Raw genomic sequence first — 17400 nt, forward strand, 5'->3', positions numbered from 1 at the left:
AATCCTGCTGAATTTTTTTTCATATACAAATATGATTGGATTTGAACTAAAATGTTTTAGGAATAAGTAGGATTCAATCTCAAATCTTCTGTCCAAAAACTAAAAATTTCACTGGTTAAGCTAATTAGAACTTACAAATTTCTTTTGAATTTTTTGTTTTTTGATTTTTTGTGTTGAGCACTTTTTGACAAGAATGTTAGCTCTTGGCCTAAATAATTTCGACCTCTCTCAAACTTATTTCAATTTCTCTTATAATTTTTCATTTTATGTTACAAATAAATTTTTCTCCAAAAAAAAAAATGTTACAAATCAATTAATTATGGATATTACAAGAGTTTAGTAACTCTATGATATTCATTGGTTTCTTTTATTAATAGAATTAGCATTTATATCCACCCTCTACCATTTGTTGTAATAAATAAATAAATACATTTCGTGTCTTACTTCTATATCTCCTCCGTTATTTATTTTCCATATTTACCTTCGTCGTTTATCTAAAAGAAAAAAATGGTAGAAAAGATTCTATATTTTATGATATTTATACATCACTATTATTGTTTTTCCTCACAATAATAGAGGATTTGAACCTTCTTTTTTTTTTTTTATTCAATTGTTACAATAAATGGAAGAAGGAGATTTGAGCTCACATTCTCCTCATAAGTTACAAAACTTTTGGCAAGGAGGATTGGAATCTTGATTCTCCTAATTGAGATAAGCGAGTAATACCACTAACTACAAAGCTCTTAATGTAGTTATTTTATTTTATTTTTTTCTTTTTGTTAGAGAATGATGGATCAGTTATTATAAAAAATAATGTTAAAGATACAAACTATTTTATAAAAAATTTTACAAACTGTTGATGTGACCAATGATTATTGGTAAACGAAAAAGTTATATTAATGGTGAGCTTAGATGAAAACCAATAAAATGTTGGTCACATCAACATTTATACCTGTAAAAATGTTGTAAAATAGTTTGTATTTATAACATTACTCTATTAGAAATGGCTTATTTTCAGTAATATTATATATATCCATAGTTCTCAGAACCGGACCGGACCGGGAGGTCGGACCGTGAAAACCGTGAACCGTGATGAAAACCGGTTTTTTAAGCATAAAGAACCGGGCATATGTGGCAATTCCGTGAACCCCTAAAACCGGGGTTGGACCGTATGAACCGGTCAAGAACCGTGCAGTCCAACCCTTTAACAATTTTTTTTTTTTTTTTTTTTTAAAAACAACTTAACACAATTTTATTCTACTTAATTAAATTATCCATCTCTTACAAGGAATAAAAAAAATTATAATTAAAATCCTTCAAAGATATTCAACTTTACTTCAAAAATTAATTATAAATTTTAATGTTTTCATGGTTATTATTTTATTTTATTAACTTTCTTATTTAATTATTAAATATATGCTTGAAAATAAAAGATATTCAACTTTACTTCAAAAATTAATTATAAATTTTAATGTTTTCATGGTTATTATTTTATTTTATTAACTTTCTTATTTAATTATTAAATATATGCTTGAAAATCATTAAATTTCCCTCACATATATAGATATATTAGTCAATTTTGCTAGCTTTATAAATTTAATACCTATATTTAGGCTTTAATTAATTATTAAATTAATTATGACGTCATCACGGTTCGACCCCGGTTCGACCTCGGTTCAACCTCAAAAACCTTGAACCTCTCCCTTTTACGGTTCAATGAACGGTCCGGGTCTGAAAACCTTGTATATATCATCCTCCATGTTGAAGAAATTTAATAAGCTATTAAATAATATAATAACATGAACATGATGTACAATCTTAAGCAAAACTCTTACGAATATATTATGTATTTTTATATAGTTGATATAAAATTGGCACAAACAGAAAGATCGATCGGTACAGTTCGTTTTAGTCTTTCTTATAAGAGCTTGGCAACTGGCAAGTTGCACCATATCCTTTGGTAAGAGTTGAAAATTGCTAGTGCAATAAACTAATGGCCATTATAACTTATTTCCCGTAATATAATAAGAAAATACATGATATCACAAACTCTCAAATAATAATTTTATGAGATAATTGAAAGTTAAAAATATTAGGGTCATTGTAATGCCTCTTCCACGTGATTTTGAGATGTTCATTCCCATCCGTTGCTCTAAAACGTGTTTTTAGGCTTTTAGCTATTTTACATCTCAATGTCTGTAGCAGCAATTAAAAAAAAAAAAATCCCCAAACATCCAATGCTCTAATCATTAGTGGCGGCTCCAAGAATATTTTCCAATGTGGTCATTAAGAAACTTAAATTATACAAAATTTAATAAAAATAGAACTTCATATATTGGCCATAAAAACAAATTAAAAAAAAAAAAATACATACACACACAAAGTCATAAAGTCTTACAATTTCCTTTCTGAATTTTCTTATTTTGAAACTTTTCATAATAGTCTCATTATCAATGCTGCAAATTAAATTTTTTTTCAAAATTTTAGTTCCATAAAAATTTTCTTAGGCTTTTTCTTTTTGTTTGTAAAGACCTAATATATTGTTAAGGATCAAAGTTTAAAAAAAAAGTTTGACTACAAACTAAGCTCTAATCTAAGGCTACAACTCTCATTAAGGGTGAGTTTGGTTCAACTTTTTGTAAAAATGCATAATGAAAAAGTTGAGTTTTCAAAAAGTGCAAAATAAAAAAGTGCATGTTCAAAAAGCTTTGGTAAAAGTTGTTAAAAAATGCTTTTTGAAAAAACTGAGTGTTATGCATTTTCAAAAAACTGAGTGTTTGGTAAAAGTTGTTAAAAAGTACTTTTTGAACAAACTGAGTATTTGGCTAGCACTTATAAAAGTGGCAGTTTAAAGGATAAATTACCAAAAATGACGATGTATATATAAGGGAGTTTATTTTATATATATATATATATATTATGTGAGTTTATTTCATACTTAAATCAACTATTTCATATACTTAAATCAATTTTTCTCTTTCTAAAAAAATTATTTTTTTCTCATCAATATTAGCTAATAATAACTTACCACTTAATATTTATTGTGAAAATATTGTAAAATTATTGTGATAATTGATACTAATTTTAATTTGAACGTACTATTACAATTATTTTTTTCTCTTTCTAAAAAATTATTTTTTTCTCACAAATATTAGCTAATAATAACCTACCACTTAAGATTTATTGTGAAAATATTGTGATAAAAATTGATACAAATTTTAATTTTAACATACCATTAAAATTATTTTTTTCTCTTTCTAAATAAATTATTTTTTTCTCACCAATATTAGCTAATAATAACCTACCACTTAAGATTTATTGTGAAAATATTGTGATACAAATTGATACAAATTTTAATTTTAACGTACTATTAAAATTATTTTTTTTCTCTTTCTAAAAAAATTAATTTTTTCTCACCAATATTAGCTAATAATAACCTACTCCTTAAAATTTATTGTGAAAATATTGTGATAACATTTCTTCTTTCTTCCTTTTTTTTCTTTTTTTTTCCCCCTATTTTTTTCTCCTCCACCCACGTACCCTTCTCTTCTTCTTTTTTTTAAAAAAAAAAAAAAAAAAAAAGACAATTGGAAAGCCGCTCTTTCACTTCCTCCAGAGAAGATGATGACAATGATGATGATGATGATGAAGAAGATGAAGATGATTGAAACATTGGGTTTGTATTTGTATTTGATTTTGATTTTGGGTTTGGGTTATAGGTTTTCAGTTAATGGTTTAATTTTGAGTTGATTTTGTTTTGGGTTGATTTTGAGTTGGGTTTGGGATGGGTTTTCCAATGGGGTTTGAGTTGATTTTAAGTTGTTTTTGGTTGATTTTGAGTTATTTTTGGTTTGGTTTTGTTGATTTTGTGTTTGGATTATCAAATGTTGAAATGGGTTTTGTTGATTGTGGTGGTAGACCGGGTGGACCAATGGTGCCGTGTTTATAGCAGCACGGTGAGGGAGCTGGCTTTGCGCAGAGCAGAGAGATGAGATGAGATGAGAGGAATGAGGGATTGTACGTGATCTGAAGACATGAGCATCCTTTATTTGAAGGCAATTTGGTAATTGCCCAGCTCATCCAACGGATATATCAAAACGCGCACCTGACATTTTGCAAAATGGACTTGAAGATAGCATTTAGGGAATGTGCGTTTTCTTCAAAGTTATAAAACGCAACTTTTTAATAAAAGTTGCGTTTTTTCACTAGCCAAACAGACTTTTGGCCCAACTGTTTTCAAAACGTGACTTTTGGGCTCAAAACGCCCAAACAAACGGGCACTAAATAAATTAATATGGTTACATATTTTGAAAATTAAAATGTTAAATTTTATATTCCTTATGTTCTTAAAACACATGTCAAATTTAATGTCAATCAAAAGTTGTTTACTATTTAATCTATAAACTTATTTTTTATGTATAATTTTAGACAACAAAAAATTCGAAATTTAACGAATTGAGTGATGATATAGCTATTGATATTTCATCTTTTTGAAATTTTGCAAATATGGATGACTTAAGAAGATTATTGAGTTGAGTTGTAGTCTTAATCTACAACCAAATTTGTTGCTAAATTTTGTCTGAAGTGTAATTATGTTGAGCCTAAAAAAACTTTGGGTGGTCCCAAATATTTTTTTAAGGAAAAAAAATCATAAAATTTTTAATATTTACATATAATAATCAATTTTTTTTCCAAGTCAGGGTGATCCTATGACCACCCTAGATTATACATGGAGCCGCCAGTGCTAATCATGTTGAGATTTTTGCTTTTTGCTAACATCTAAAAATAGGTATCCACACTAGCATATCTCTATATCTTAAACACCATTATTTTAGAGTAAAGTTTGGCTACAAAATTAGTTGTAGCCTCAATTTCACTTAATATCTTCTTATTGGATGTAAATTTAAACAAATCCACCCTTAGATTACATTTTCTTCTTATATCTTTCGTGCTTGCAAAATTTCTAGAAGTTCAAAAATCAATAACTATGTCCAACTATTAGATTTCTAAAATATGTAGCAGAATTATTATTTTTTATTTTTTTATTTTTTTAAGTTGTAGTCTTAGGCTATAACTAATTTTTTTGCCAAACTTTGTCTATTATCTTATTACACCCTCAATTATTTTAATCTCACAAAAAGAATAAAGTATAGAACCGATGTAGGATATATTATTAAAGTTGTAACGTAAAATAAAATAAAATAAAGAATATATAAATAGAGTGATATAAGAACAAAGCATGAGATATAGGATATATTATTAAAGTAGTAATATAAAATAAATAAATTAGTTTTTTGATAATTAAAAATGCAATTTTTTTTTTTCTTTGTGACATACTTGGATGTGAATGCTCCTGGTGCCTATCACATGAGAAAGTTTCATATATGCTGATTTTAAACAGCATTCCTCTCACTAATATGCGGGTCCATAATATGTCGGTGATAGAAATATTGTATAAGACTGGCGTAAGAGATATCATCCCCAATCGAAGAGAAGGAAAGAAACACACTTTTTTTTTAGCTGAACGAAAGAAACAACTCTCAAAGCGCGTGTTTGGTGTTGTAATTTGTAAACAATACAAGAGAAAAGCCATTGCTAAGCTACAAATTTGCAATCTTCGTTACTTTTTATTTTCTTTTCTTAAAGTGGTAATAATTTTTTTTTTGTCACCAACTGCAGCTAGTGGTTGTGCCCATTCCTTATTACTAAAATTAGAAAAATACTTATGGTGCGTACGAGGGTGCATAATTCCCGATACAACCCCTCTCAATTCATTCCTCTGGAAACTTCCACCCAATGGGGCCACCCTAATCATGTGGTTAAGACTTATTAAGAAAGTATTATCAAACTTTACACTCAAATGATATTGCCATTAAGTGGAAGGTTAAAACTTCAAAAGTTTGTCATCTTAAAAGTGTACTCAAAAACCATCCTCTCACCTCTTTTTGTTTTTTGTTTTTACTTTGCATATTTATTCGTGTCAGTTCAAAAATCAAGAACATAATAATTATGCCGGCTCGAGATAACTAAGCCTAATTTTTAACGAATAATGTTGTGGGTATAATATTTTTTAAATTTATTATTGATTCTTTTATAGATTCATCACTTTCATCGTTTTATTGATTTCCATTAACAAATTGTTTTTGATAGTTGTAACTTCTAGGTATATTGTAGAAAAAATTATGGCTCTAACCTTATTCATTTTCAATTGCATAAGGCCTGATCTCTAACCAATATAAATTGTTGGATTGTGCTCTAATGCAAAGCAAAGGACATTAAAAAAAAAAAAAAACAAACAAACAAATATCCCTGTTATAAAACAATAACAAAGGACATAAAAAAGAAATTAGCAAAAATAAACCTCTATAATCGAGCTTGAGCGGCTTAGGCCAACATTTATCAAATCGGAACCCAGTCTAAAACTTGATGATGCCTAAAGAATTTTGTCCAAGCTCAGTCATGTTACCTTGCAACTGGGCTGTACGGACCACGAGGCCCATTGCCACTAATAACCATAGTTGTAAAAAAACGGATTGAGTATTAACTAATTTCCACACAAAAAATGATTAATCGGAAAAAGAAAAGCTTAACAATAACCCTTTAATAGTAAAATAAAAATAATACTTTAAAGAGGGACTTCGATCCTCTTCATTTCATAGTCAATGTTTTGTTTTTATTATTTTATATCTAGCACACCGTTTAAATTTTAAATTTTAAATAATGTACCATTATCAAATTTAATGCCTCATGTATTGCACATAGGATGTTTGCAATGCGACGCGGTGCGATTTTAGGTTATTTTTAGCACTGCATTTTATGATGCGATTTAGCCAAAATCGTAACCGCATCGCACTTCATTTTTGTGGTCACATGTGTGGTGCAGTACGGTTTAAAATTTAACTAAAACTATAATAGCACTGCATCTCATTTTGCTGTCATATATGCAGTGCAGTGTATAAAATGCAGTTTGAATGGTTTGAAACCAGTATATTTTTTGAATTTTAGGCTTTTCCTACTTAGTCCAAAACTGATTTTTTCCTTTGTTTTGGGCTAAGTTTTAAACTATTGAACTAGTTTTTCTTTATTTTGGATTGGCTTTCTTAGTCAACCCTTGCTACGGTTATTAAACTTTTTTTTTTTTGGGAAAACTATGTTTACTGTGCTATTAATAATATATTTAATATTAAAAAATAACTATATTAATATATATAGAGGGTGAGGTGTGATGTGATTTGTGCAGTTTTTTTATTATAAAATTGAAAACTACACTGCACCATGCAGTGCGGTGCATTGTTACTGCCATTTTCTTGGCGATTTTGGTGCAATTTTTGTAATTTGTGCAGTTTGATAAACATGCCTAATTGCACATAATCTCAATCCAAAAAAACACTACCAATTTTACGTTTAAATAACATCCAGTTTTCTACTCATCCACAATAAAAAAAATATATATATATATATATATAAAATAACATCCAGTTTAATAACTCGGATATTGCACATGATCTCAAACCAAAAACACCACCAATTTTATGTTTAAGTAACATTAGAAGTACACTATTCTGTAGCACATTATAACACATATAAAGAAAATTGAGGGTGTTTTTTCACTGTACAACATAATTATCATTATGCCCTACAGCAAGATGACACATTTCCAAGAGTTGAAAGACTTTTGCCCCCCACTGGGTTGTACCGTCTTTGATCCATGCAACTATTTCTAAAAAATACTCGAGTATATTTTTTGGAAGACAAATTAGCTTAGGGAAGCAGAGAAAAATCAAATGAAAAATTGATTGGTTTGAAACTAATGGAGTAGTTGATTGTGCCGTCCTTCAATTGCTATGTAAAACTTGGTCTTCTGACCAATGTAAAGTTCTAGATAAGCTAGTTATGCCTTAGCAAGCATGATCTTAAACTTGAAGGAAATTTCTTACATGACCGATCTACACTGGATATGAATAATTTTACTAAAACCATAATACAATAGTGGAAAACTGAAACAGTGTACCAAATGGCATTTCTACAGATATCATACACTCTCCTTTGTGCTTGAAACCTTGATGTCTTGTTTCTCCTCTTCACTGACAGCCGTAGGTTTCTCCACAGGATTCTCTGTTATGGAATCAGGTTCTTTTTTAAGCTCAGACTCAAACTCTTTTGCAGCCTACAAGATTGACAGAAAAATCAAATACTTCCATTATAAACAAGAAAATGGCCAAAAACATTGGATGATAAAGATTCCACTAATTTTCAGCACGTGTGGCAAGCACAATGATTAATGATCAAGATTTGACCAAGAAATGACAATTGGGCAATAACATGTCAATGGAAAAGCCTCCTAAAACATCAATTTCTTTGTTTCTTTGTTCTGCCACTTTTGTGGAGTGCCCAATTGCGTATGTAACTAGTACATAACTAAACTATTTTTATGTCTGCGAGATTTCTGGAACTTGGTCAATCCATCATGTCTAATCGATTCACATTGGGTTTAAGACAGATTCACTATTCCTCTCCACTTATATCCCAATTGGCAGTTAAATGAGGCATAACATTTACTTGGTACAAATTTCAAACTACTGCATTGCATGATATTGAATACAATAAATGACCTCATTTTCAATTTCTACTGCAGCATAGGTTATTTTCAAAAGATTACAACAGCAGCTGGGTTGTCATAACACAGTATAAAATGCACTGATACAACATTCAGGGCCTTTATGTTTCACTAGCATCTCTCTCTCTCTCTCTCTCTCTCTCTCTCTCAGCCTCTATACCATAAAAAAAAAAAAAAAACTAATAAGGAATCTGTAATGTTCAGAGGGCCATATGTTGGGTTTTCCAGATAAGGCTACCAAGGTAGAAGGCAGAGAACTATCAGCCAATAATAAGTTGGAAACTTCATCTATGTATATCTAAACTTGGGTATCAAGAAGGAAAAAGCTGCAACTTGCAACATGATTCCATATCAAAGCACATTGCTTGCTGCACATCAGAGAGCATAGGCTGTGTCACTCTGTGTAGGCATTCATGTTAAGCATTTGTACACACGCTAAGTTTCACTCCTCTTTATCAATGCTCACAGAAACTGTAGGCATTTATTTTAAGTCTATGAATTGTTCAGTGATTATGAAGCAGATGCGAAATTTTATGCATTCTTTCATGTTTGTTTTTGGAACTCCTATCCCATCCTTTTCGAACAACAGAAAACAATCCTGCACCCTCCTCCCCATAAATTATTTTTCTGAATATAAGGGATGAACTTACATAGGGGGGGATATCGATGCAAATAAGATTTTAATTCAAGAATGAAATTCTTAAGAATGGGTAGAAAATGTCAGGTCAGCTAAAATGTTGTTGCCCCAGTCATCTACACAGCTTTTCAAGGAAAATACAACTTATTACATATATGTTTGCACTTTGCACCAATATCAACTTCTTCAGAACCCTTGTAGGATAAAATCTTTGGATAAAAATGTCATCACTCAATCCTGACCATTTAAGGAGAAAACTGCTTACTACATACATGTTTCCACCCTGCACCAATATCAAGTTCTTCTGATCCCTCATAGGAAAAAATCTTTAGATAAAAATGCCCTTACTCAGTCTTGTCCATTTAACAAAGATTCACAGTTCTCCTCATATCTCTCTCTCTCTCTCTCTCTCTCTCTCTCCCTGTTCTGAAAGCCTAACCTTTATACAAATCCAACCACAAAAGAAAAAGAAAAAGAATCTTCCTACAAATATCCTCTCTACACCATGAAAAAGATGAGCTGGTTGACTGTGGGTATCCTGTTCGATGTTTAACAAACCAAGCAGATTCAGATTCCCACCTTTCCGCATCATTTACGATATGGAAACTGCACCCTTTTCCCATATATCCCAAAAATGATGCCAACCTATCTCCTTCTCATCTGTCTGTCTCCATAGTCCCCAGCATAGAAAAGACTCAAAGAACCACTTAAAATGTCATTACAAACAGTCTATAAAGTCAATTCTATTAACTAAGCCCTAGAGCTGCCGTTTCAGTAAAGGAGCAGGTTCTCCAATTTGTGTGAGGGAAGGATAGAAAGACAGATGTGTTTCTCATCTTTTAAGTTTCCTATTATGGGAAAATCCAGACCATACCTTTAGACCCTGACTTGGTGTTATTATAGAAATACAGTACTATAAACAATTCTTTAAGACTTTTTTGTAACTATATTTGTATATATGTAACTATGGTTTTGTATTTCATATTAGAGCTATATAGGCTTCCACTGCACACAGGTCAATTCAAACAAATAATCAATGCCAGAGAAAATGGTTCCCTTTTTATTTGACAATTACTCCTGATTATGTGTTCTGATAAGAAACATCTTGCACATAGGGATACACTTCCTTTTTCTCTAATGTGGGTAACATGGGGGGGAGGAATAACTGTACATTCAATGGCATGAAGGTCTCAGTTATTGAGCTGAAATTCTTACAGTGTGTATATACCTCCTGTGTTTCCAGTAAAAATTATTACTTATCTAAAAAACAAAAAATTGCATACCTATACATAAGGTACAATTATTCCTCTTCCTTAGCCCCCTGAAAACGGTATGTGGATCTCTACCTCAGTTGTAGACTTGTAGTTTCAATGCTTCTATATGGTTAGCGTATGGGCTAAGAGTAAATACCAAAGTACTGAATACATGTCAAGTTTGTAAGGCCTTGAAATGGAGACAGATAATGGATGCTTTTATAGCAGGTTGGAGCACCACAAAGTACATGGCTGGACAAAAGTATCCTGTGTCTGTCTAGATGTTGCAAGCAGGATGAGCATTACATTGTAAAGCTGAAGATGAAAAAATCATGTGAACTTCATTGCCAAAGTCTGAGCCTATTTTAGCTACACCCTTCAATTCAACCTACCATACCCATGCCCCATGTCTGCACTGCATGAGATGGGTAAGGGTAGTATGGCTACCATACACTCCAAAATGGTAGAAACTCTTTGAATAACATAAGAATCTAACACTTGGCACATACTAGTATCCAAAGCCCCTACTTGGTCACTCAAGTCCATACAGCATGAGGCACAGCTTAATCAAGATACTGAATAATAATGCAAAGTTGTTATAGTTATGCTAAAATGTTTTCAAAGATTCAGCAGTCATTAGATAGCATAGGAATCATCTGCATGAAGTCCTTCCTTAGGCTTAAAGTCCTCTAAAAGTCCTATTGAGAGAGTCAGGAGGGAGGGTACCTAGAAAGCCAAATCATCTATTGTGATTAGTTTTCCTTCATAAAAAGAAACCTTACCATTATCATATATAAAGTAAGTTTCAGGAATTCAGTTTTACCAGGAAGCGCTAAGGAATAAGCTCAAATTACTGGACTTCCATTGTTAACAAAAAGCTGATTGGTTTGATTCATTTGAAAGCATTTATTCATGGTTGTTCTTTCCCTTAACATCTAATCTTCAAGCCTAACCTTCTCTCCCTCAAACACAGAGGGGGAGTGTCAAGGATTAGGAATAGGTCCTCACATTATCATCAACCAAAATATATTCTGAAATCAATTCCAGATGTTAATAGCAAGAATGAAACTAATCCATATATCACCCCCACGAATTCACCTAAAAGTTAAAACTAAACTGAACTTTGAAATACCAAAATAGATAATAAGTTAATGACAGCTGGTACGATCAAATATTTCACAGAAAACTCATGATATGACAAACAAAATGCAATCATATAGAATATCTCAGTACAAGACTTTCTTTCTATACCTTAGCAAGACATCAAAATTTAAAACAATTTCACAAGGAGCAAATGAATATGTATTCCAATAATACGAAGTTTGGACTTTGACAAGACATAATCTTAAATTCAAAGAGTTTCAACACATAATTATCTACGAAATCAGAAACTTCCACACAATTGACCCTTAAAACAACTGTTAAGTAAATTTAAGAGAACACAATCATTTCTACAAACACAAGTTTCAAGCTTTCTTTTTCTTTAATTCAGCATCCCTTTTTGCCCTCAATCACACCCCAATACAAGTATTAAGCTTCCTTCAGTTCAGTTTTCCATTTCTTTTGGAAACCAAAACAACATATAAAAACATAAGACAACAATTTTCTCTTCCTTTTTTTGTGGATAAGCCATAGGATACCAATTTTCTTTTCTCAACAACTATATTTTTTTGATAAGTTTTTCTTAACAAGTACATTAAGTTTCATTGTAAATCGAATTTCCCACATTATTGCATACGGAATTCTTGAGTATAAGATTCTTCCCTTTTCATTTCCCAGAGAACCAAACACCATTAAAAACCAAAACTTTCATTCATATCCCAACAAAATAAACTGACTCAATTTGAACTTACAAACCTGTTGGAAGCTCTTGACAGTCTTGCCAATACTCTTTCCAACTTCAGGCAACTTCTTGGGCCCAAAAACCAGAGCTGCAACTCCAGCAATAACAACCAGCTCGGGCACTCCAAGACCGAACAAAGCGTTACAAGTCAGACCCTTTCTTGCTCTCTCAACTCTGATCCTGGTTGCAGCTCCACCCAGTACCAGAGTGTTGCTGTTGGCCTTGGTTTTGTTGAACAAAGTGAGGGTGGCATTGCTGGTGAAGAAGGTGGATTTGGAAGAAGAGAAGGGGAGAGAAGGTGGGGTTACTCTTGGAATGGAAGTAGAGACGGGAGAGAGACAAATAGATGAGATCTCCATTGATTTTTTTTTGTTTTTGTTTTTTGGGTTATGGGTTTTGGAGCTGTTGCTGGTTGGAGAAGATGGATAATGAACGAGGAGGGTGAAGATGTTGGGGTGGAGGCTGCGAGTTTTGAATGGTTGACCAAGATTTTCTTTGTTTGGACTTGATTATGGCTTTGTGGGATGGCTCATGGGTCAGCCCGTATGGATGGGATTGAGATTCGGCGCCAGAGTTAAGGGACTGTTTGGTTAGCTGAAAGTCATTTTTGTTTTCATTTTTAGTTTTTAGGGAATCTCACTATTAAAAAACTGATTTTGTTTTTTGTTTTTTTTTTTTTTAAATACTAAGTATTTTTAACATATATACGGAGAGAGAGGAGAGGGGAGAGCGTCTTAAAGAGATTGACAGTGATATATATCCAAAAATGCCTAACTCTTGAATACACAGTACAAGTTTTAAACCTCTTTAACTCACATTTATTTTCCAATGTGGAATTAACCCACTGTTTTTTCTTTTGAGAATACTAAGTATTTTTAACACACACGGGAAGATGGGAGAAAGTCTTAAAGAAACTAATAGTAATGCATATCTAAAAGGGGAAACTGATTTAGTTTTAGCATTTGTATTCAGTTTTTATTTTTAATATCCTAAAATTTAGATTTGAATACAAAAAATGAATATAACTTTTTAGCATTTTCGTTTTCTATGAATACAAATACAAATATTGTGAAAACAAAAAGTTACTTGTTTTTTAGTGATGCAACGTGTGTGAGAGAGAAAAGTTAATTTAAAAAAAAAAAAAAAAAAAAAAAAATCAATTCCAGATGTTAATAGCAAGAATGAAACTAATCCATATATCACCCCCACGAATTCACCTAAAAGTTAAAACTAAACTGAACTTTGAAATACCAAAATAGATAATAAGTTAATGACAGCTGGTACGATCAAATATTTCACAGAAAACTCATGATATGACAAACAAAATGCAATCATATAGAATATCTCAGTACAAGACTTTCTTTCTATACCTTAGCAAGACATCAAAATTTAAAACAATTTCACAAGGAGCAAATGAATATGTATTCCAATAATACGAAGTTTGGACTTTGACAACACATAATCTTAAATTCAAAGAGTTTCAACACATAATTATCTACGAAATCAGAAACTTCCACACAATTGACCCTTAAAACAACTGTTAAGTAAATTTAAGAGAACACAATCATTTCTACAAACACAAGTTTCAAGCTTTCTTTTTCTTTAATTCAGCATCCCTTTTTGCCCTCAATCACACCCCAATACAAGTATTAAGCTTCCTTCAGTTCAGTTTTCCATTTCTTTTGGAAACCAAAAAAACATATAAAAACATAAGACAACAATTTTCTCTTCCTTTTTTTGTGGATAAGCCATAGGATACCAATTTTCTTTTCTCAACAACTATATTTTTTTGATAAGTTTTTCTTAACAAGTACATTAAGTTTCATTGTAAATCGAATTTCCCACATTATTGCATACGGAATTCTTGAGTATAAGATTCTTCCCTATTCATTTCCCAGAGAACCAAACACCATTAAAAACCAAAACTTTCATTCATATCCCAACAAAATAAACTGACTCAATTTGAACTTACAAACCTGTTGGAAGCTCTTGACAGTCTTGCCAATACTCTTTCCTACTTCAGGCAACTTCTTGGGCCCAAAAACCAGAGCTGCAACTCCAGCAATAACAGCCAACTCGGGCACTCCAAGACCGAACAAAGCGTTACAAGTCAGACCCTTTCTTGCTCTCTCAACTCTGGTCCTGGTTGCAGCTCCACCCAGTACCAGAGTGTTGCTGTTGGGCTTGGTTTTGTTGAAGAAAGTGAGGGTGGCATTGCTGGTGAAGAAGGTCGAGTTGGAAGAAGAGAAGGGGAGAGAAGGTGGGGTTACTCTTGGAATGGAAGTAGAGACGGGAGAGAGACAAATAGATGAGATCTCCATTGATTTTTTTTTGTTTTTGTTTTTTGGGTTATGGGTTTTGGAGCTGTTGCTGGTTGGAGAAGATGGATAATGAACGAGGAGGGTGAAGAGGTTGGGGTGGAGGCTGCGAGTTTTGAATGGTTGACCAAGATTTTCTTTGTTCGGACTTGATTATGGCTTATGGGATGGCCCATGGGTCAGCCCGTATGGATGGGATTGAGATTCGGCGCCAGAGTTAAGGGACTCTTTGGTTAGCTGAAAGTCATTTTTGTTTTCATTTTTAGTTTTTAGGGAATCTCACTATTAAAAAACTGATTTTGTTTTTTGTTTTTTTTTTTTTTAAATACTAAGTATTTTTAACATATACATGGAGAGAGGAGAAAACGTCTTAAAGAAATTGACAGTGATATATATCCAAAAAGGCCTAACTCTTGAATACACAGTACAAGTTTTAAACCTCTTTAACTCACATTTATTTTCCAATGTGGAATTAACCCACTGTTTTTTCTTTTGAGAATACTAAGTATTTTTAACACACACGGAAAGATGAGAGAAAGTCTTAAAGAAACTAATAGTAATGCATATCTAAAAGGTGAAACTGATTTAGTTTTAGCATTTGTATTCAGTTTTCATTTTTAATATCCTAAAATTTGGATTTGAATACAAAAAATAAATATAACTTTTTAGCATTTTCGTTTTCTATGAATACAAATACAAATATTGTGAAAACAAAAAGTTACTTGTTTTTTAGTGATGCAACGTGTGTGAGAGAGAAAAGTTAATTTAAAAAAAAAAAACCAACAATGATTAAACCTGGGTATAATATATTCTATATCTAAATTATGTATTCAAAATAACTTACCAAATACTACCCGTGAAAATAAGTTTTTTTTTTCTATATTCAAATTCAAGATTTCAATATAGAATAAATAAAATGAAAAGTGAATACACCACTTTTTGAAACCAAACAGTCCCTAAGGTTATTGTATTGTGTATTACCTTTTCAATGGTGTAAATTAAAAATTAAAATGAAGTTAACTTCTAATCGCAAACATCCACTAGATCAAAAAAGTTAAATTAAAAAAAAAAAATTAAACTTGAAAAGTTTTTAAAAATTGAAATTTTGTGTGATGGATTGCACCGACACCAAATTTCAATCCGTATGGATGAAGGTTAATGTGTTGTTTAAACTTTTTATTTTTAAATAATTTTAGAAATTAGGATGGTAAAAAATCAAATATTTTGTTAATATTTTTCAATATTATATTTAATGAATCACGTGATTAATGATAAAAACAAATTAATGATCATAATTTATAGACGGTAATTCTTTGTTACAAATTATCTTGCCATATACAATAATTGAATGTTATATGCATTATATTCCTTTGAAAGAAAAGAAAAAAAAATTAGACACTTATTTTTTATATCGAGTTTCAACTTATAGCATTTACTTTTGATAATTACTCTTTCTCCTCAAACAAAAACATCAATAAATTTTTGTTGTATGCGGGGATCAAACTCCAAAATTTTTATTCAACTACGAAAGATTTTACCAATTCAATAACAAATATAGATAGCATAACTTAGAAAATCTAATATGTTATGTAGGGATAAGGGTCCAAAATTGTATATTAGGCCTTGGGCCGTATCCGAGGACATTGGTATGTCCAAGGAGGAACAAATAGCCATGAGGGATTCCAGTTTAGGGTCTCATGAGTTAGAAATGAATAAAAGGCGGTCCGAGGAGGAATTTCTCCTCGGCCGTGACAAATATAGCTCAGATACTTATTCCAACGACGAAAATGATCTCTATAGAAGCTCTAGTGTTAGAAGCGTGCCTCATAAACACACAAGAAAGAAGGGAACCCAAAAGTATCTAAAGAAAAGCTGTTACCTCCGCATTAAATGCACTATAGCTACTTTTCTAGCCGCATTTATGTGAAGAAAACTCCTGAATAGTGTTTCCTTGGCTACTGCAACTCACAAAAAGTCAAAAGGGGTGTATGATGGGATGGGCACTCGAGTAGTAGCTGGGATGATTGACAACTGAAGGGCCAAGATCACCAGGAAAGAGATATATAATGTGAGAGACCCCTAAAGGAAGGGGGATCGGAGAAAGTGGGAGAGAACATTGTAGCAATCATAGTTGCATTTGTAATCAATTCTATTGATTTATGCCAAGATTCACCTCCTCAGATAAGGAATTTATTCTGTCCTTTTTGCCTTATTCTTGCTTAATCATTTTTTAAACCCATACTAGCCATTGTTAAGTTCATTAGGGCCTACTTCTTTAACTCACTTTCTACAAATTCATTATACTGGGTTCACTAGGCCAACATCCCACACGTCTTGGGCTTGGGCCAAAAATCTTGTCCTTACATGTTATATTAATTATACTTTGATAGAAAATAATCACATCATATTAAGAAATTTTTGGGACTAACACTTATAAATCTTATCTACTATTATCATTTTTCACTTAATAACAAAACAAATTATCAAAAATACCAATCAGTTTTTTGTGCAAGCAGGGATCAAATCTCAAATTTTTTATTCAACCACAAAAGACTTTACTAATTCAATGACAAATATAGATAGCTTAACTTAGAAAATCTAATATGTTATATCAATTATACTTTGTTAGAAAATAATCACTTCATATTAAGAAATTTTTGGGACTAATACTTATAAGTTTCATCTACTATTATCATTTTTCACTTAGGCTATGTTTGGTTCATGTAAAATAT

General features: G+C 31.6%; 1 protein-coding gene across 2 annotated transcripts; it reads right to left on the bottom strand.

Annotated features, from left to right (window-relative positions):
- Positions 1 to 7796: 7796 nt before the first annotated feature.
- Positions 7797 to 14808, bottom strand: LOC112019354 (sec-independent protein translocase protein TATA, chloroplastic). 2 transcript variants are annotated; one of them, XM_065767255.1, is made up of 2 exons: positions 14327 to 14808; positions 7797 to 8167 (listed from the first exon to the last, which is right to left on the bottom strand). In XM_065767255.1, exons 1-2 carry the CDS (start codon positions 14669 to 14671, stop codon positions 8033 to 8035), a joined length of 480 nt encoding a protein of 159 aa, XP_065623327.1. In that variant the 5' UTR covers positions 14672 to 14808; the 3' UTR covers positions 7797 to 8032. The 2 variants fall into 2 exon arrangements, with proteins under 2 accessions (XP_065623327.1, XP_023907678.1); XM_024051910.2 differs by lacking the exon at positions 14327 to 14808 and adding an exon at positions 12365 to 12861.
- Between the last annotated feature and the right edge of the window lie 2592 nt (positions 14809 to 17400).

The sequence above is a fragment of the Quercus suber genome, unplaced genomic scaffold, assembly GCF_002906115.3.
Source record: "Quercus suber isolate HL8 unplaced genomic scaffold, Cork oak 2.0 scaffold_786, whole genome shotgun sequence".
In the NCBI taxonomy this organism is placed as follows: domain Eukaryota; kingdom Viridiplantae; phylum Streptophyta; class Magnoliopsida; order Fagales; family Fagaceae; genus Quercus; species Quercus suber.